Source organism: Gopherus evgoodei, chromosome 7 (genome assembly GCF_007399415.2).
Source record: "Gopherus evgoodei ecotype Sinaloan lineage chromosome 7, rGopEvg1_v1.p, whole genome shotgun sequence".
Taxonomy (NCBI): domain Eukaryota; kingdom Metazoa; phylum Chordata; order Testudines; family Testudinidae; genus Gopherus; species Gopherus evgoodei.
The window spans coordinates 86,905,761-86,927,584 of record NC_044328.1 but is presented as its reverse complement, the minus strand read 5'-3'; the positions used below and the strand labels follow the sequence as shown (position 1 = coordinate 86,927,584).

Below are 21,824 nucleotides of genomic sequence, written 5' to 3'. Positions count from 1 at the left end.
TTGCGCTTACCTATGGACCCAAATTCTCTGGTCCTACTATCATCATTCTGTAACTGTTTTTAAAATTGGTGTGCACACATTTCTAGCATGGTGGTGGTCTTTATACACAGGTACTATGCTTTTTTAAAAAATTGCATTCAGTGTATCTTGCAACAAAAAGAAAAAGGCTGTTCTGGTGTAGGTGAGGAAAAAATAACTTTTTTTTCCCTTTTTTACCCAACAGTAAAAAGAATATAAAGAAGCAACGAATGAAAATATTATATAATGTTGTTCTTGAAGCTCGAGAGCCTGGCACAGGCAGAAGACTCTGTGATCTATTTATGGTTAAACCCTCCAAAAAGGACTATCCAGATTATTATAAAATCATCTTGGAGCCAATGGATTTAAAAATTATTGAGCATAACATCCGCAGTGATAAATACTCAGGGGAGGAGGCTATGATAGAAGATATGAGGCTGATGTTCCGAAATGCAAGGCACTATAATGAGGAAGGCTCACAGGTACAGTTTAGGTTATCCAGGCACAGTTACCTTCGTGCTTCGTTGCAGAAGGCAAAATTGTGTTAGGATTTTGTAATAGTCGATCTCTGGTTATTCCTTCCAGTGGTTACGCTGACAGTTACAGAATAAGCATATGCACCCCATCATAGCACTTGTTCTAAACCAGAAATACGACTACTTCTGTACAGATATATTTTTGTGTTTTAAATATTGTTTCTGCCTGCAGATATATGCAGACATAAACACAGCACCTTCCATTTTAAATGTACATCGTATAACTGTACAATTTCATTTTTTATCCTTTTAGCTGTGTTGGTTCTTACACTGCTAAGAAAGAGTTAGCTGTTTTATTTTCTTCTAGTGCATAATAAACAGTTGTTTACTCAGTTCCCATGATTTATACCCTGTAAACCCATTGAAGGCGATTGGATTACATAGGGGTCACTAGGGACCTAATTTAATCTTTAGAATTTTTGTTACTATGGAGTGATGTGTTGGATGTAAATAACCCAGTTTGGCTCTTAGATCTCAGCATGATTTTGCAGGGCTTGTAGATGGAAATGGTATTTCAGCTACTCTAACACATTTGATAAAGAAATTGATGAGAAAAAGTGAACATGCAATCCCACCATGTTATTTTTATAATCTCATCAGAATGGAGATGCAGTTTAACTGCATGCTTTACATATGGTCATTATCTCCATTATTAAATTAAATATTTATCTACTATGGTTAAATGTATATTCTGCAAAGTGCATGCAAAAAAGAAATACAAATCCTTTAACAAAGTAATTACTGTGGATGAGTGAACAGAAAGTGACTAAGTGGCTTTATTATTTATGGACCAAATCTTAAAGTCCATAGTCAGTCCTTAGTCAGGTAAAGCTGAGTCAATAGCTAACAGAAGAAACATACATTCATACTCCACTGTTGACAACATTACCGATGGCAGTGAGAAGCTGGATACTCTGTCCTTTTGTGATCGGAAAAGAAATATTTGATGCCTTAAGAAAAGTAAAACACCACTGATATCTTACTATATGAGGGCAACTAGAATGCGTGGAGACTGGAGTAATATAGAAGATATGATTAATAAGGTGCATACCAATAGATGTTGTTTCTCACTGATGCCAAACGTACTCTATATATAATTTAAAAACTTATTTCTGCCTGACAACCTGAAGTCATGAATACAACCCATTGAGCTGGACAGCATAAGCAAATTTAAGAAGCAATACTGGTCTCTTGTTCTTAATCAGATCACTGAAATGTCTAATGTGGCAAGTGATGAACATACATCTACACTTGCAAATAATTTGATTCTGTTTGATTAGCTATATTGGCAAAGAGGCATGAAACCTTATGACTGCAGACTGCAACCTGAACTTTGCTTATTTACTTGTCCTGCAAATGTATTTGCCTGATGACTATAGCAACAGCAGACTGTTAACAAACAAGATATTTATATTCTTTCCAAGATGGCTTAACAAGATTTTGATCAGAATGTAGAAATTGACAGTGATAATGCTATACATTAGAAAGAACGGATGCAGTCTTTTGGGGATGCAGTCTCAAAAAAATTTGACTTATGAACGAGTAAAGAAGACAATCTAATATAGGGCCTTTTTCTGAAATATCCCAGAGTTCTTTACAAAAATTACATATATTAATTATTTAATCCTTCACTGAAATACAGACACATTTGGGGTGGAATGAACAGTTGTTTTAACAACATATTGCAACACTATACAATCATTCAAGAGTGGAAGCGAAGAATATTGTGCTACACTGAAACTAAGGAGTTAACTCTTTTGTGTTAAGAATTTTCTTGGTATACTCTATTACATTATCATAAGGAAACAAATAACCTAAATATTGTTTTATTATTTTTCTTTCAACACTTTAATGACTAATAGGTATATAATGATGCCCATATCCTAGAGAAGATTCTTAAAGAAAAAAAGAAAGAGTTGGGACCTCTTCCTGAAGACGATGATATTGCTTCCCCTAAACTAAAGCTAAGTAAGGCAGCCTTGTGGATTCCTACTTCTTGGTAAATGTTGATATGGAATAAAATGATACAGTTAACATTAAAATGGAAAACCATATCACCATACATTCAAGGCCGATTGCATAATTTGTGCCACTTCTGAACCCAAATGTACACTAAACTGCAAAACTGAATTACATTTTCAATATCATCATAATTGCAGTGGATATTGGTATGTGTTTGTGCTGAAATTAAAATTAAGAGGTGAGGGGTGGGAAAGTCAGAATGAGAGAATCTGTGTGAAACAATTTTTCTATACAGGCTAGGTTAGAATGAAGAAGAGAAATTCAGAATAACTGGAATATAATCATTGGTATCATACCTCATTCATTTGATTGGAGATATAATAAGCATATATAGTAAGCTTTGAAACATCAGAAAATGGTTCAGCAGCAGCTGAAGTGCAAATAGATTAAGGAACAGTGTCAGGAGCTAGAAGATCTTTTCTGTTTCCATAGACATCCTTTGTAACTTTGTCATTTACTCTCCTTGTGTGTCATTTTTGCATCTGTAAATTGGGGATATAACTTATTACACAAGGGAGCTGAGGTTTAATTCACTAATGGGTGTAAAGTGCTTTGTGATCCCCAAATGAAGAGTGTGATAAAATTGCAAAGTATTGTTATTACCTTGTTTGTGTAATACATCTCTTAGAAAATGCTTGCACCTACTGTTGTTATAAGTAGCACCTCTGGTTATAATAAGGGAAAGAGATTAGAGAAAATTATTTTTCTCTGATTTATTTTTTCAATGTCTTTTATGCATTTGATAACACGTTGTATATAAGGATTTCTGGCTATGTTCTGCTACCTTTTATCGTATACTGAGTAGTATCTTATTCTGTGAGTAGTTCTGATGATTTTAATGGGACCACTCAGAGTAAGATACTTACAACATGAGTAAGGGTGGATCAGACCCTTAGTTTCCCCTGTTGTGTATTTGGGTCTTTCACAGAGCAACAACGTGAAGTGAAACATCTTTAAGAGAAAATTATTGTAAATCCCCTTACAATGGCAGGGAAATTCAGCAGTAAGTAGTGGTGTTAGAACTATTTTTCACTCCTTTTTAAAAAAAAGTAACTGAGCAGATTCCAGGTTGGTGCTGCTCCTTTCATATATGTGTGTTAAGTTCTAAACTGACTAAATGAGCAAATTGCATAGAAGGGTTTTTTAAAAAAAAAAAAAAAGAAAAAAAAGAAAAGCACACATGCCATATTGAAGCATCACTGAGGATAAAAATGCAAAACCACCAAGAAAGTGTAGATATGGAAGAATCCAAGTGCAAAGACTTTGTAGTGCTATGACAATTGATCCTGTATAAACAAATAGCTAATCTGATTGGTAGCCCCATTTGAAGGCATTATTTTACATTTTACCTATAAGAATTCTACCTAGTTTAGCTTAAATCTGCTGTGTGAGGGAAAACTCACAATAAGTGGGATTCTTAGGATGTGTCACGGCAATTGGGAGTGTGCCACTAAACCTGGTAGGGAGACTTGACTTGAGCTAGTGCACTAACAATAGCTGTGTGATGTTGCAGCACCGGCAGAGGCTCAGGCTAGGCACACCCCCAACGGCAGTGGAGACGTACCCACATGTGAAAAACCCCATGAAGAAAGAATTTTAATGGCTTTGAAAAATCCACATAAAGAGAGGATTTTGATGACTGCTGAACTGAAATGAGAATTTCACATAGTGCTATTGTGTTGGCTTCTCTTATAACTTTAGGCCACTGGTCCCAACCTTTTTGTGGCCAGTAGCACATTCATGTTTTCAGAATAGCGTGGCGAGCACCAACAATTTTTCAAGGCTTATTTTGTATTTTTACATTAAATAATACGAAAAACATATTTAATATTACATAATATATGAATCCTTAAGATAAAAGGGTAATTTTACATGTAAAAGGTATTAATTAAATTATTCGGAAATGACTCTTTCACCTTAGCATGTGAATTTGCTCTTTTTTATCTACCTGTAAGAAAAATTAAGGAGTTTTTAACAAAATAAATATCATAAACAGTTTTTATCTTATTTATTTAAAAAAAAGTAAAACATTGTTTAACTGCTGGTCCAAATATATTTGTTATTCTTACTTTAATATAGAATGAAGCCTGCAGCCCCAGAGTTCTCTGTCCCCGGCAGGGGCAGTGCCACGGATTCTCTCTGGCTTCGAAGCCGCGGCCTCGTCCCTGCCGGAGACAGAGAACTACGCCTGCAGCCCTGGAGAAGCCGGAGAGAAGCCACAGCCCCGCACCTGCTGGGGACAGAGAACACTGGCGCCCGCAACCTGCAGCTCCAGAGTTCTCTGTCCCTGGCAGGGGTGGGGCCGTGGCTTCCCTCCGGCATCGAAGCCAGAGAGAAGCCGCGGTCCGGCACCTGCTGGGGACAGAGAACACCAGTGCCCGCAGCCTGCAGCCCCAGAGTTCTGTCCCCAGCAGGGGTGGGGCCATGGTTTCTCTCCGGATTAAGCCGCGGCCCCGTGCCTGCCGGGGACCGAGAATGCCGGTGCCCGCAGCCTGCAGCCCTGGAGAAGCTGGAGAGAAGCCATAGTCCCGCGCCTTCCAGGGACAGAGAATGCCGGTGCCCACAGCCTGCAGCCCCAGAGTTCTCAGTCCCCGGCAGGCGTGGGGCCGCGGCTTCTCTCCCCTGCTGGGCACTAGGTGGGCGCACATAAATGCCCTGGCGGGCGCCATGGACCCACAGGCACTGCATTGGGGACCACTGGTTTAGGCTGACGTGCAGTCTTGAAGGTATTACTAGTGTTATTTTATACTTATGGAAGACAGGCTTCAAAAGTTTCAGATCCAGCACTCGTATGTTGTTCTAAATTGTCCATGGAGAAAACAGAGAAAGCTGTCTGAAAAAAGTAATTAGTAAGAGCTGATGGAATAGAAATGAAAAAATTGTATTTGTAAGTGGCATTGCTAATCTGGTAGGGTAATCGTGGACTGAGTTACCTGAGCCATAGAAAAGGAGTTAGGGAAGTAGGTGCACAAGGTTGACTGATCTTTGTACATTTGTTGTTGTTTTTTGTCTGTCTAGGTAGAAAAAGTGGTATTTCCCCTAAGAAATCAAAATACATGACTCCAATGCAACAGAAACTGAATGAGGTGTATGAAGCAGTGAAGAACTACACAGATAAACGAGGCAGGCGATTAAGTGCCATCTTCCTGAGGCTTCCATCTCGGTCAGAACTGCCTGACTATTATGTAACCATTAAAAAGCCAGTTGACATGGAAAAAATAAGAAGTCACATGATGGCCAATAAGTACCAGGACATCGATTCCATGGTAGAAGACTTTGTAATGATGTTCAATAATGCCTGCACTTATAATGAGCCAGAGTCTCTGATTTACAAAGATGCCCTTGTCCTACATAAAGTTTTACTTGAAACTAGAAGAGACATAGAAGGAGATGAGGATTCTCATGTCCCCAACGTAACATTGCTGATCCAGGAACTTATCCATAACCTTTTTGTGTCCGTAATGAGCCATCAGGATGATGAGGGCAGGTGTTATAGTGACTCCTTAGCTGAAATTCCTGCTGTTGATCCCAACTTCCCAAACAAACCACCTTTGACTTTTGATATTATCCGAAAGAATGTAGAAAATAATCGCTACAGGAGACTGGACTTGTTTCAAGAGCAGATGTTTGAGATGCTGGAGAGGGCAAGAAGGATGAACCGGTGAGTGAAACCACACATGTATCAAATCTTAGTCTTGTCAAGTTAATTTTGAGTCTTCATCTCTGGTCAAATAATTCCCATTTTAAAAGACACATTATCTTTCCTGTTAGTGTGCTAGGGAGAAAGCAACTTGCTTAGTTGGGTGCCATCACCTTCAGCAGAATTTAAGCTTTCGTTTAAAGTTTGTAACCCCTGTCTTTGAAGTTAACCCTGGCAAAGCAAGGTTAAACCAATGCAGGGCTATCTTCCAAAGTTGAGGGAAGGCAAGTTCAGAAGAGGATCTCGGCGGGCAGCCACATAGTGGTAAAAAGGAGACCATTCAGAAGTATGGAGAAGTAAAAAATGGGTTGTTTTTGAGGGGAGATGTTGTGTAGAGACATAGACTGTCATCAAACAGTAAAGTAAATCATTTCATTGGGCTACTGCATTTTTAACTGAGTTAGTACATTTCTATAGAAATTTTGGAGGGCTGTGCCAGAAGGTAAAAATGTATTTGACTGCAGAGTCAGCCTTTTCAGCCTCTGATCAAGATTGCAGCAAGTTCTGCTATATTAATTGCCTTTAGTAGATTTCCCATTTAGAGCAATCATTTATATGCAAGGTTTCTTGGGATGTGCAAAAATATGCAGACATATAGGTTCCTGCTTTCCACTGGAGTGGGTCAAATAACATACTTGGAGATGTATGTTAAGGTCTCTTAAAAGAGGACAGTGATCAGTTGTTCTCCATGTCCACTGAAGTAGGACAAGGAATGATGGGATTAATCTGCAGCATGGGAGATGTAGGTTAGATATTAGAAAAACTTTCTAACTATAGGGGTAATTAAGCTCTGGAATAGGCTTTCAAGGTAGGTTGTGGAATCTCTACCATTGTAGGTTTTTAAGAATGGGTTGAACAAACACTGTCAGAGATGATCTAGGTTTACTTGGCCCTGTCTCAGCACCAGGGGCTGAACTTGATGACTTCTCAAGGTCCCTTCCAGACCTACATTTCTTTGATTCTGAATATAGGGAGGGTTTTCCAGCTGTAACTTTAATAGGAAAGAAGACGTGGTGGTAATAAAATCTCTTCTTTAAAAAGCAGTTAAAAAGATCATCTGGCATGACAATGGACGATGAATACAATTACTCTTTTCAATTAAAGAAACAGCTTTTTAGTTTCTCAGAAGTCTCTCTTTCAAAAGCACTAAAGTCAAGTTACAAAATACCTTCATTTTTGGCTGGTTGCCTGTGATTTCTCAGAATTTCAGTTGGAGTATATGAGAATGCTTATCTGACTTATATGGAAATCAGCTTTTCTTTTTTGTTGTACTTGTACTTGTTATTGGAGAGACTGGTGCATTATTTCTCTCTTCAGAGTACATGCATTTAGTCAGAGGGCATCTTTAAGGATGACCTGCAACTGGATTTAAAAAAAAACTATTATCCAGATGACACATTTTAGTTTTCCTAAACCTGAGAGAGGTGAAATGGTAGAGCCATATGAAGACTTAGCAGTATAGATCTCCAACCTGTCTTTTTTGCTCTCCCTCCCCTCCCCATTGTGATATATAATAACTAAAATTTAAAAAGAGAAAAATCAAGCTTGCTGTGAATGTTCAGTGTCAGCAAAAGCAGCATTAACCCAAATATCTGTTCTTTTAAAAACAAAATAGTATTCTGATTACTCCATGCTGTTTTGATTGGAAGCTATTCTATTGGGTAATAGAATATTGATCATTGTCCTATTTTAAGAATAAGGAAACAAAACTGTACTAATCTCCGCACCTTAAAAACAGTTTGGCTGAATATACAGCAAATTCTTTCATTTAAAAACTGCTGAATGATTTTAAACACTGAACAAACACAACACTAAATAGAAATACAGAATACCCACATGCATCATTTTGTAAATTTTCCTTTTGTAAATACTCTTAAGAAAGCTGGATTAAGTTGCTAGTGCTTTGAGAGATCACTTGAGCCCTCTTAACAGGCTACAAAGGTACGCTGATAATACTGTGGTGCAGGCCATATTATATGTCCTAAATAACTTAATTGTGTAGAAGTATGTTGTTTAATTACTGGTTGAAAAGTAAAGCATAGATGTTTGGTGATCTAAAAATTGGATAAATAAAAACTAATATGCATGCATTTTGTCTCTGATTTTTACTATTAAAGTACTTTTAAATATAACTAAGGGGAAATCTGCTTATTGCTAATAGAGCAGTATGTGCTGAATTTTCCGTCACTTTACCTCTTTGTTGAACAGAAGTTATCTGGTATACACTAAGTTTTTGTAATTTATCCTTAAATGTAACAGTTGATGAGTTTTTATTTAGAGTACTGTTTATTCCTGCATAAGATATATTGTCAAGTTGTAATCTGTCAGTCATTTACATGCAGGACTGATTCAGAGATCTATGAGGATGCTGTGGAACTTCAGCAGTTCTTTATTAAAATCCGTGATGAACTCTGCAAGAATGGAGAGATTCTTCTGTCACCAGCACTCAGCTATACCACCAAGCATCTTCACAATGATGTAGAAAAAGAAAAAAAGGAAAAGCTACCCAAAGAATTCGAAGAGGATAAACTCAAAAGAGAGGAAGAGAAGAGAGGTAATTTCATTTTGCTTTCAAAACTATAAACAGTTGTTTCTTGTTATGCTTTCATTGCTGAGCCAGGCCTTTGCTGTTCCTGCTGGAGCAACTGTGTTACTGAGGAGGAACTAGCTTGCAGCCATGTTTGGGACAAGGAGGCCTTTGTAAAGGTCTTCTCTGTCACCCTCCCATGCAGTCTCTGTGCTCGTCATGGCTTTAAAACAAGCTACACGGAATGAATAAAGATGTCTTAAGGCTCCTTGCCACTAAGAGGGGAGGACGACTCCTGACTCTGCCCCTTCACCTGTCTCTTCAAATAAAGAGCAGATGTTTGTCCTTTCCCCACAGCACTGAGATCAGTAGTGATCATCTTTATTCGCTTCCTTCAGCTGGGCTCAGTGCTACACGAGACCACAGGATGGTGGCTGTCAGTATAGAGGACAGGAGAGAGGTAACAATGGTGACCTTTCTATAGGCCTCCCCTCCCTTATTGCTGTCAGTGAGTTCATTTTCACTTACATGGAGGCCTTGATAAAATATATCTGAAGATCTGGGCCCCGCTCTTCAGCAGCAGGAGGGAGAAGCGAGGTGGAGCTTAGATCATGCTTAAGCCATACCTTGGAACTAATATCCACTGGGTATGGTGTGGCACTCCTGCGTTGACCCTCAGGGAGCATGATGGAGCTACCATCTTTTTGTTCTGTGTTTCTTCAGCACAGTGGGGTCTTGATCCACGTCTATGTGTGGTTCTGTTCACTACTGCAATACAAATAATACATAAGAATGTGTCGGACATTGGCCCCATTCCCAGCTCTAGCTGGTCAACAAACTTTACTAATCTGCAATAATGCTCCCACTTGCTGCTGTCTTTCTCTTTCCCTCATCCCACAATAAGGAAGGTTTTACTTAAGTTATTAAACAAAGGTGCTGTGATTTAACTCATGGAGAGCCAGTATATTGTAACAAAGTAGCTATTCTTAGAATCTCTCTCCCTTCCTTAGATGGCTTTTAGTAATTTTTGTTTCCTTTTATGTTGAAATAAGAAGCTGAAAAGAGTGAAGATTCTGCTGGAGGAGCTGGTCTGTCAAGCTTACATCGGACTTACAGCCAAGATTGCAGCTTTAAGAACAGCATGTACCATGTTGGGGATTATGTCTATGTGGAACCTGCAGAAGCCAACCTGCAACCTCATATAGTCTGTATTGAGCGATTATGGGAAGATTCAGCTGGTAAGGACACAGGAAAATAATGCAGTACAGCTTTTTAATATTGCTTGTTAAAACTTCCAGTCTGAGTTTTCCTTGGGCGGAGCCTTAATTATTCTGCTTACAACTCTGTGTGTGCGTGTGTGTGTGTGCGTGCGTGCGCGCTGGCGTGTATTTTTATTACTTCTGAAACACCTGATTTAAAGGATTTTGGGGAGCTTTTGAGAGTGCTAAATGTCTTGTATTTTTCACATTATAAACATCCTGTAGGTAACACCCTCGCCTTCTGGTCTAGGAAGGCTAAATGTGGCTCCTTCCAGAACCCATCGACCCTGCTTTTGAGTCAACTAGGGAGGAACAGAAGGGTCTTGTCTAAACTAGAAAAAGTATCCATTGCTGATAACAGAGCCAGTGCTGAATATAGTTAAATTACAAGTGCACCACAGGACAAGCCAGCATTATTTCTGAACAAGTTAAATTCCAAAACAGTGTTAAACATGACTTGTCCTGGACAGACTTACAATTGAATCATAGAACCAATTCAACCAAAACTCTCGCTTTTGGCAGAATACATGAGGATTGAGACTTGAAAAGTTTATGGTGCTGTAAATACACTGGGCCAGTCTGCATACAATTCATTTTCTCTGATTTTGAGTAATACCAGAGTGTCCATTAATGGTTTATAAGAAAATTGTGAAGTCACAGCTTGACTCTGTCAAAAGTAAGGAGATGGCAAAACAGGAAAGGAGTTATTGTTAAAAATGTACATTTCAATCTGTTATCCAAAGATCTGTGGGGATGGCCCAAATTTTCGGATAGTCAGGAGTGATAGACTCACAGGCTTTTTCCTGTCCTTGAGCATAATATTCAAGGCCTGCACAGTCAGAATTTATAGATTGCAGACTGGATTCTCCAAGGCCACCTGGCTCAATGGCATTAATTCCTGTTGGGTTCTTCTGAGTCAACGCCGGTGGACTTCTTACATATCCAAACCTCACTTATCTGAAACAGTTGAGAAACATTGTCCTATTGTGGATCGGCGAGGTTTGGATGTACCAGGTATTGCTATATAACTGTTTGTGTTAATAATCAATCTACTGTTGTCTTTACTTCCTTGTGCAATAGAAAATATATCCTGTTTTTTACTTTTAGGAGAAAAATGGTTGTATGGCTGCTGGTTTTATCGACCAAATGAAACATTCCATCTTGCAACACGAAAATTTCTGGAGAAGGAAGTTTTTAAGAGTGATTACTATAATAAAGTTCCAGTTAGCAAAATTTTAGGCAAATGTGTGGTAATGTTTGTTAAGGTGAGAGATTAAATAGACTAATTTGTTAAACTATTTACTGATTTGTGCACTATTTTTAAAAATAAGACTCAAGGACTCACAGTACCTGTATGAAATAACCTTTTCCCCCATCATGTCTTACTACTTGATACATTGTGGTGCCTCTGTAGTAGAGAAAAATGACGTAAAGTTGCATTATTTGTTTCTCAGTGTCAGTTTGGCTATAGAAATCACATTACACACCGTTATCAAATTTGTTGATGTTTTGAGAGAGAAATAGGGAAATTACAGGTAACATCTTAAAATTTTCCTCAAAATTTTTAGCTTTAGTTTTTAGTGGAAGGAGGGCTGGATAGCTCGGAGGAATGGTAATGCGATATAGAGTTTCACCTCTACATCACAGTTTAATTCCACCCAGGTCAGTTGTGTTTATAAGTTTTTATGATCTGAATGCTTTTTGGCCTGTGTACAATGAATCAACTCAGTCCAGTCCTTAGTGGATGTTTTGTTTATGTAACTAACACAATCACTATGACAATCCTTGTTGGTATTATAATCAAAGATTAAGTGGGCATAGAACTCTTCATTCCTCTCTCAACTCAGTGGTGGTCTTTCCTGCTCAGAGTTCAGACATACTGGCAAGTTAATGTTTGGAAAACAATTGCCTGTAATAATAATTATATGTGTTTGGTATAAGAAGTAGTAATGTAATTCTCCTGAGCTGTCAACCTGGTACTTTGCATTGAATTTAACATGCACATTTAAAAAAAAACAAACCCAAAGAGAGACTTAGTGAATAGATTGTATTTCTGGGCCAGAACAAAAATCAGGCTTATATATATAACCTCTTTCTCCATGCATGTTCCTGGAAAATTTCATCTGAAATGATCCCTTCTCTTCACTCAACAGGAGTATTTTAAATTATGTCCCGAAAACTTTAGAGATGAGGATGTCTACGTCTGTGAATCTCGTTACTCTGCAAAGACAAAGTCTTTTAAGAAGATTAAACTGTGGACCATGCCCATTAGCTCTGTAAGGTTTGTCCCTCGAGATGTGCCACTGCCTGTAGTCCGTGTCGCTTCTGTGTTTGCTAAAACAGACAAAGTGGAAGATGAGAAACACACTGAAACCCTAGAGGATAACAAAGTGGGAGACAGTATCCTTAACCTTGAAAAGGTAGGCAAGATGATAATCTGGATATTGAATTAAACTGGATTTCAGATCAGAGATCATGAAAATGTGAACAGTCATGTTTTAGGTTTCACATCCTTCCAAAAAGCTAAATCAGTAGAGAAATAAGAAATGACAGTACATCTCACTTTAAAATGTGTTTAAAAATATATATATAAAATTTATATGGAGTATGCACACACAAATTATATATAATTTGTGTGTGCATACTCCATATAAATTGAAGCCTTGATTCAAATAAGTGTTAGCCCTGTTTGTGCCTTAATGATGTTAGATACTGGCCATCTACGCTCTTAAACTTGCCATGTACATGGTTGTTTTTTTTAATGAATTTTGGAGTTCTCAAATTTACCTCTGAATACATACTGTATTCAAATGCTGGACTAATCTGAGTTACAAACTGTCGTTTCTCTCATTGTGTCTGAAATTGTTTTTTTCCTTTCTTAATCACCTTTAAAAAATTTCATCTACTTAAGTCTGTCCTAATGCTAGACAAATCAGTGAGACTGAAAAATCTATTTTTAACTCATCCCATTTCTGGTAGGTATTGCAGATATCCTTTATATTTAGTTTTTAGGTATCAAGTCTTCATTAAAGAGAAATAGAATAGTAAGCGTTACATGGTGGTATCATATGCTTCTCTGCGACATTTTATCATATGTTGAACATCGCTTATTTATAGTTGATACTTTTGATGGTTTAAAATCATCTGACAGTCAGACACTTGGCATTCCTAGGGACTTTTTTCTTGCTAGCATATTGCTCCAAATAGACTCCCCCCCACCCAAATAAAAGCTAGAGATGTATGTTCTGATTTATCAAATGATAAAACAAAGGAATAATCTTAGCAAGAATCAAGATCACAAGATCTGATCCTTCCAAGTGTAGAGCGTTCCCTATGAGCTGCCTAGTACTGTTGTCTCCTTTTGACTTGCGGATACAATGGGACGTGATATGAGTTTTGGATATAAGAGTGGGAATTAAATAGGGCAAACAGCGTGAAATTTTTTTAAAATATGCATTATGATGGTAATTGTGATATTTAAGATATTAACAGTGAATGCCTGCACCCTCAGTAATTTGACCAAATGCCTAATTTAGTTGCCCCAACCATGTCATCATGTTTACTAAAACAAAGTGAGGAATATTGTAGTTTTGTTTTAACCATAAAAGATAGCTAATTAATGAGTTTGATATCAATTAACCAACAAAGTGCCAATGTACCATCAAATTGATTATCCAGAAAAACAACAACTTTTTATTAGGAATTGCAAAGCTAACCACTTTCATAGCCAGCAAGCTTGGCTTTGCCTTTTAATTTTCAGATTTCAGGGCTTACATTTTTGGATGTTTGTGTGTACTTTTTAACTTATTTTCAATAAAATTAAGATTCAATAAAACCTGTTTCTCTTTTACCTACTCCAGCACCTTTTTCCTTTTGTAATAAATTTTCCTAGTCTCACCAGTTTTTTAATATATATGTTGATGTAGGAGAAAGAAGATGTTCCAGTGGAAATGTCAAATGGAGAACCTGGTTGCCACTACTTTGAACAGCTCCGTTATAACGATATGTGGCTTAAGGTTGGGGATTGTGTCTTTATAAAATCACATGGCTTAGTGCGACCTCGGGTGGGCAGGTAGATACATTTTCTTCTCTGTTTGTAAATTGTAGCTATAAAGTTAGCATAATTAGACAACTAAAATCCATCAGTTTTATAAAAAATTTTAATATTTAAAAAATGGAGAAAGGAGGATGAGAAACCATTTTCTTTATAAAAGAGTTTGGTACACATTCTTAATAGAATGCTTGAGGTGGCAGCCTACCAGCCAAAAAGTAATATGGTGGATGCGCTGATTATTTTTCTTTCACCTATCCTCAGTCACAGTATAATTATCCTAATGTACGAGAAGGTGTCAGACTACTGTCAGATTGCACAGTGCTGCTTTAAAGCCTCTTAAAATTGAGAATGGAGCTTTGTGACAGTAATTAAGTAGCAGTAATAAATTATATAAATGAAATAAAGTGCTACTTAGCCAACATAATTTTTCTCATTTTTAAGTGCATATAAAGTAAAGTTTTTGACTCTTTTAATGTAGTACTTTTTTAATGACAGCTTTTGTAACCATCTACTGTATGAAGTTAAATCCTATAGGAGGGAAGTCCTTTCATTTCTTTATCAGAGGTTTGTTTTCTTTTTTAGAATTGAGAAGATGTGGGTACGGGATGGAGCTGCGTATTTCTTTGGCCCAATCTTCATACACCCAGAAGAAACTGAACATGAACCAACAAAAATGTTCTACAAGAAGGAAGTGTTTTTGAGTAACCTAGAAGAGACCTGTCCAATGACCTGCATTCTGGGTAGTTATTTACAATTTTAAATGCAATTGGCTGACTCTTTTCCTGTATACTTTTTTTTAGTCTAAGATTATAGCTGTGTGGGGGGTCTATTCCCCCCTCTTTTTTTTTTTTTGAACTGTGTAGAGGGAAAGAATGGATAAATTACCCAAAATTACTTTTTTAGGCTTCATGCTATTCACCTTCAGGGCTTTTTGGAAGATCCTTCTCTTTGATGTTTTCCCACCATAACACGAATTATATTTATTTAAAAACAAAATACAGAGCCCATATAACTAGGAAGCAGAAGGCTATGAAGCCCACAGGAATTTCTTTATTCCAATTTAATGTATCTGAAAAAGCACCTAGATACCATTGTGATGTACTAGGACAAAGGTGGCGAATCTGAGCCTGAGAAGGAGCCAGAATTTACCAGTGAGCATTGCCAAAGAGCCACAGTAATACATCAGCAGCCCCCAATATACTACCCCACTCCAGCCCCCAGCACCTCCTGCTCACTATTAGCCCTGCCAATCAGTGCCGCCTCCTTCTTCCCCCTCTCCTCCTGCCCACTGCAATCAGCTGTTTTGCAGTGTGCAGGAGTCTCTGGTGGAGTGGGGGGAGGAATGAGGACATGGCAGGCTCAGAGGAAGGGGTAGGGACCTTGGGGGAAGGGGAGGAGTGGTGGCAGGACCTGAGGCAGGGCGGGAGGTTGAGCAGTGAGCACTCCACAGCACATTGGAAAGTTGGCATCTGTAGCTCCAGCTTCGGAGTCAGCGCCTATGCAAGGAGCCGCATATTAACCTCTGAAGAGCCGCATGCGGCTCTGGAGCCACAGGTTGGCCACCCCTGTACTAAGGGATAGATGGAAATGGTCCCTTGACTAAGAAATGGGATCTTTAAACTCTTAATAATTTATTTTGACCTTTTGGATATGTTTTTGCAGTGATTGGGATGCAATATTAAATGAAGTTGAATGATAGTGATGAATTTTTTTGTGACAGTATAGGACTTACTAGATTATTTAATTGATCATTTCTAGGCTTTCTAAATACAGTCTAATCTTGATTATCCAATCTAATTGGAACCGGGGCCAGATTGGATACCAAAAATCCAGATAAACCAGATCCCTGCCGCCCGTTCACCATCTGTCCACTCCGGCTGGAGCCCTGTAGGTGGGCTAGTGGTTCAGTTAATATGGAGAGTCGGATAATATAGGCTCAAATAAACAGGGTTCTACTGCATTTGGTTCTTTTAAAACCAAAACGTTTTTTACCTTAGCTTTCTTCTAACCAAGTTTTTTGTTTTCAATTTCTCCTCTCCTTTTTTTTTTTTTGTAATGATTTCTCTTGTCTGTGTGTGAGTGCAGCGCTCCTCTGATGGATCATATGACTCTTAGTATGAGCAAAGTGCAATGAATGTGAGTGTGTTCCATTGAGTACAGTAAAGCACCATGAATCTTCAGGATGTATGAGATGGGTGTAAAATTGAATTTCCTGGCTTTTTGTGAAATACTTCATGTTAGAGCTATGATGACAGTGTACTACTGTTCCTTACCCTTCTCTCTTCCTTTTGCAGGAAAATGTGCTGTGTTGTCATTCAAGGACTTCCTGTCTTGTAGACCAACAGAGATCTCTGAAAATGATGTTCTACTCTGTGAGAGCCGCTACATTGAAAGTGACAAACAGATGAAAAAATTTAAAGGGCTTAAGAGGTTTTCACTCTCTGCAAAAGTAGTGGATGATGAAATTTACTACTTCAGGTAAAATTTGATTGGGGAAAAAAACCATTTTATTTTATTTTACTATTCAAAATTGCAACAGGTAAGGGAGGATCAAGTCAGGCTGATCACAGATTCTTAAAAATAATCTCAGCGGCTATCATCACGTTTCGCTTTCCTCCTGTTCACTGAACTCTAATTTTTGCTCCAAGCTTTGGTAAAAGCTGATCTGTTCTCAAAGGGCCAGTCCTCCTGAGATCTACACAAAATAATATGGTATGATCTTGCCATGCAAAGATGTCAGAGCGAAGCCCAAATATCCTCTCACTTGATGGACATTATTATCAAGAAGGAATATTCATTGTTACTTTGTTTCCTAGTTTGGGTAGACAGACACATAGCAGTTCTGCTTGAGCTAGCCAGCTAAAAAGAGTAGTGTAGCTGGGGTAGCATGGGCAGCAGCTTGGGCTGAACTCCCAAGTACATACCCAGGGGGATCAGGCGGGTTTGTGCTCAAGATAGCTAGCCCAAGCTGCCACCTGGGCTATCCCCAGGTACACTGCTATTTTTAGTGCACCAGCTCAAGCAAAGCTAGCACATATCTGAGTACAAACCCACCTGAAACCCAGGTTACATATTCAGGCAGCTTGCCCAGGCTGCCACCCATGCCATCCCCATATACAAGCACACAAGCTTGAGCAGAGCTAGCATGTTTGTCTACCCAAGGTGGGAAACATTCTCCCAGCTGCAGTGCAGGCATACCCTCAGAATAAGGATGGAGATGCAGAGGATGTATTTTTTTTTTTCCTTTTTCTTTTCCTCAGAAAACCCATAGTTCCTCAGAAGGAGCCATCACCACTACTAGAGAAAAAGATTCAGCAGCTAGAAGCAAAATTTGCTGAATTGGAAGGGGGTGATGAGGATATTGAAGAGATGGCAGAAGAAGAAGGTGAAATCATCGAAGCACCTTCTATGCCTCAGCTTCAGACTCCACTGGCTAGTGAACTGGATATAATGCCATACACTCCACCACAGGTAAAAATGCCTCTTAAAAAATCTTGAATGGTATACCAGTCAGTATTCTCTATCCCACTCCCCCTCCACCCCAATCCTAACAAGAAAATAAAACAAAAGCGTAGCTATATCCACTGTGGAGGTTTATATTTAATCTTAACAGCCCATGGAATAATTTTTCAGAACACTTCTGCATTCTAATTTGATATGCATTGCTGCACAGTTGTAGCATAGTTAAATCATTGTTAGGGAATACATTCAAATGGGGAGATAATTAGAGCAAGTTTACACTGTTGTGTGAATAGTGTGAAGAATTCTACAAAACTTAATGGTAGGAAGCAAGCAGAATTACGGTGGTGGGATGGGAGAAAATGTACCTCTCCTGCCCCTCCACTAAAGTGTGTGTGTGTGTGTGTGTGTGTGTGTGTGTGTGTGTGTGTGTGTGTGTGTGTGTGTGTGTGTGTGCTGCCCCTCCACTAAAATGGCTGTGTGTGTGTGTGTTTTGACTGAACTCCTGGTACTCTCAATTTATGAACATAATAGATATTTGAAGCTTTTTTATACCAAAGAAAAGCATAATTTTCAAAAGTAACTTTTGATATTTGTGTGCTCAGCTTGATACCTTTTTAGAAAACACTGAGCATCCATCCTTTGAAAAATAAGCCTCTTTGGGCTAGTAAATTACTAGTTACTTGTGAATATTTGGGTTATTAGACACTAATTTCAATCTGTGAATTAAGACTTTATTCTAAAGTGTTGAAAGGAAAATGGTGAGAACTTCAAGTCGCTTGTTATTCCTGTTAGAAAACAATAAAGTTTTATATAACTCTCTAAAAACCTGATAAATGGGAAAAGGAATGAGCCGAGTCTTTGGTTAGTGGAGAAAGGTATGTGACTAATAGATGGAATCAACTGTCACTGGATGTTGGAAAGAGGAGTGGGTAGAATTGTGAATTCCAATGTGGCTTGCTTGAACCTAAACTTCTGGAAGGTGGGCAGGACATCTGATGTCGTCTTTCTGTATAAAGTTGTTTAGCCTCAACTTACTTTTCAGTCTTCACAGTGTTGAACTCACTAGGTCATTTTCTTATTTCAAGACTTGTAAATGTGAAAGCTGCTGATCAATCCTGCAAAAATATATGTATTTGATGATTATCATACATCAGTATATGGGTGAATGAAGTGATAGGAAACTGATAATTGAATAGACTAAAGTAATGAAAAAAGATAATTTTTCTAAATTAAAATGTGAACATTATCAGGAGCATGACCACTGCTGAAAGCAATACAATCAGGGAGCAATGGACATGGATGATGACACCAGAGTGCTTTTTGCACTTTTGACTCCAATCATGCTCTCCCTTGTGCTGATCTGCTGTTGCTGCAATCCCTCCTTCCCCCTCTTTCATGCTCTTCAACCCCCTCTCATCCCATCCCCACCTGTATCTTCTCGTTTAGTTAATTCCCTTCTAACTTAACTCCATACTGAGATTTAAATAAAACAAAACAAACAAACAGTGTGGAAAAATAGCAAAAATTTACTGGTGATTATGCCATAAAAACTAACAAAAGGAAAAGACATTGAGCTTGATAAGAAAGTTGCAACCTAACTTTGCCTTCAGTGTAGCACAAATGAGCATTTTAAAGAAATGACAAAAGCTCTTCATCCTTTATGTATGCTCCTAGATAGATTTAACCTCACAGGTCCACTATTAGGTGTTGCAAGTGAAGAATCAGAGGAAAATTGAAGGGGAAACTGAAAATAATCAGTGTTAACATTAATACACGATGGTTGAATGAACACGAGAAATAACCTAATTATGAACTCCCAGAAAATACTCTGTGCTCTTGAGTCTGTCTGAAAAGAAAGCTGCAAAAAATTATGTTCAAGTTAGTGTTCAGCATACTACTTAGAAGTTGCTAAGAAAGAAGTAACACATTACACAGTACCAAAGTGCGCAAAGAAATTCTTCCACAGTCAACATCAACTTCATAATTGGTTGGTTGAAAAAGGATTGATATCCCAGCTTCCAGTGTACACCTTTTAGCACTTTCAGGAAGATTGTCTCTGGGGTTTTTTTCTATCCTGGTGCCCTAAGCATCTAGAAATTATTTTATACAGCAAAAGTCTCTACAGAAAAGCAGTAAATTTATCGAATCTACTGATGCTGGTTTTGGAGGTGCTTGACAGATTACAAGTGGACGCTGTTGTCCCTGTCACAGTTTCAGTGAAAATGTGGCTTTATGAAATGAACAACAAAGAACTAGACCCACACAACAACAAATTTTAATAAATAAATCAGACAAAATGTGGAACCTTTCCATTATTAGCAAACATAATTGATGCAAATTATAATGGTTGTCAGTTGAGCATAGAATACGGAGAAAAAGCTGAAAAATGACACTGGAACTAGAAGATCTAGATGTGGCCTAGATATATGGGTCTAGAGCGAGAACTGAGTAAAAGATGATCCCATGTTAAGGCCTTAGTGACTGGGTGGGTGGATGGGTGCTGTTGAGTGACAGAAAATTTGGGAGGAAGGAAGGACTTGCAGGGGTGTACTAATAGCTCAGAGTTGGCCATACAAGCTTGCTGGACATTCATGACGAGGTGTCAGAATGACATGCCAGAAAGAAGGAACCAGATGTAGAACTGAACGAAGGATCAGAAGAAAGACAGATTTGTTAGTCATCAACAGAAGAGGTATAGCTGTATTGCATCTGGGAGCCGGGTAGACAGACATACTAGTTCTGCTCTAGGTAGTGCACTAAAAATAGCAGTGTGGCCATAGTGGCACAGGTAGTGACTGGAGCTAGCCTCCAAAGCATGTACCTAGGGCAGGGGTGGGCAAACTATGACCCGTGGGCCAGATCTGGACCATCAGGGCATTGGATCCAGCCCACGGGATTGTCATCCCCATGGTGCCATGGGCCCTGTGCCACTTCTGGAAGCGGCCGGCACCACGTCTGTGCAGCCCCTGGGGTGGGGGGCTGGCAGAGGGCTCCGCGTGCTGCCCTTGCCTGTAGGCACTGCCCTCCCCTTGCAGCTCCCATTGGCCAGGGACGGGGAACCATGGTCAGTGGGAGCTTTGGGGGAGGTACCTGCAGAGGAGGCGCTGCGCAGAGCCCTCTGCCTCCCCTCACCCCATGGGACGCAGGGACGTGCTGCTGGCCGCTTCTGGGAGCGATGTGGGGCCAGGGCAGGCAGGGAGCCTGTTTTAGCCCCGCTGTGCGCCGCTGCCATCCTGGAGCTGCTCCAGGTAAGCATCACTGGGCCAGAGCCCACACCCTGAAGCCCTCCTACATCCCAACGCCCTGCCCTGAGCCCTCTGCCACACCCGCACCCCTCCCACACCGTAACCCCCTTCCCTGAGCCCCCTGCTGCACCCCAACCCCTTGCCCTGAACCCCCTGCCACATCCCTCCCGCACCCTAACCCCCTGCCCTGAGCCCCCTTGTACATGCTGCACCCCAACCTCCTACCCTGAGCCCCTTCCTGCACACCACACTCCCCCACACCTTGCACTCCCTCCCGCACCCCAATCCTCCACCCCAGCCCTACATTCATGGCCCTGAATGTAGTTTCCCCACTGGGCCAAAAAGTTTGCCCACCCGACCTAGGGGGTTGGGCAGACTTTTACTTGGGCAGGTAGCCTGAACTGCTACCCATGGCTGCATTGCTGTTTTTAGCTTGCAAGCTCTGGTAGAACTATCCATGTCTGTCTACCCACTCTGGGAAGCATGCTCCAGGCTGCTGTGCAGACACAGCCAAAGATTATTGTCTAAGTTGTGTGAGTGGAGAAGATCATTCAGTGATACAGAGTAGAGGGAGGAAAGGAAAGGAAAGGAGGAAGATCTACCAAACAAGACAAGGAAAGCATATTTAGAGAGAGAGTTGAGAAAGCCAAGGAGGAAAGGTAGAAATAATTTTAGTAAAACCCATGACCATAAATACAATGTATTTACTCAAATTGTATCTGCAGCGCAGACATTTATGGAATGGGGTTTGAGATATAATGAAATTGCACTTATCTTACCTTACCATTCCATTTTGACATCTTTAATCAGTTTGCTGAGTCACAGCGCATATCTTATTAATCTTTCTTGGTCTAGAACAGTGATTTTCAACCTCTTATCATTTGAAGATCCCTAAAAAATTTTGAATGGAGGTGCAGACCCCTTTAGAAATCTTAGATATAGTTGGCGGACCCCCATGAGTCCATGGACGACAGGTTGAAAACCACTCATCTACGAAGTCC

At 39.5% G+C, this 21,824-nt stretch overlaps 1 protein-coding gene across 15 annotated transcripts in view; it reads left to right on the top strand.

The window, feature by feature from the left end:
* The window catches only part of PBRM1 (polybromo 1), an 84,620-nt gene that overhangs the window by 45,024 nt on the left and 17,772 nt on the right, over window positions 1–21,824 (top strand). For 13 of the 15 annotated variants that reach the window (XM_030569334.1, XM_030569335.1, XM_030569330.1 and 10 more), the window contains 11 exons: window positions 224–500; window positions 2,417–2,522; window positions 5,595–6,237; window positions 8,619–8,830; window positions 9,856–10,041; window positions 11,170–11,327; window positions 12,216–12,482; window positions 13,989–14,134; window positions 14,699–14,856; window positions 16,411–16,594; window positions 17,377–17,587. In XM_030569334.1, coding sequence (XP_030425194.1) covers window positions 224–500; window positions 2,417–2,522; window positions 5,595–6,237; window positions 8,619–8,830; window positions 9,856–10,041; window positions 11,170–11,327; window positions 12,216–12,482; window positions 13,989–14,134; window positions 14,699–14,856; window positions 16,411–16,594; window positions 17,377–17,587 — 2,548 coding nt within the window. The remainder of the gene's footprint in view (window positions 1–223; window positions 501–2,416; window positions 2,523–5,594; window positions 6,238–8,618; window positions 8,831–9,855; window positions 10,042–11,169; window positions 11,328–12,215; window positions 12,483–13,988; window positions 14,135–14,698; window positions 14,857–16,410; window positions 16,595–17,376; window positions 17,588–21,824) is intronic. The other 2 variants (XM_030569333.1, XM_030569343.1) reach the window with 1 other exon arrangement.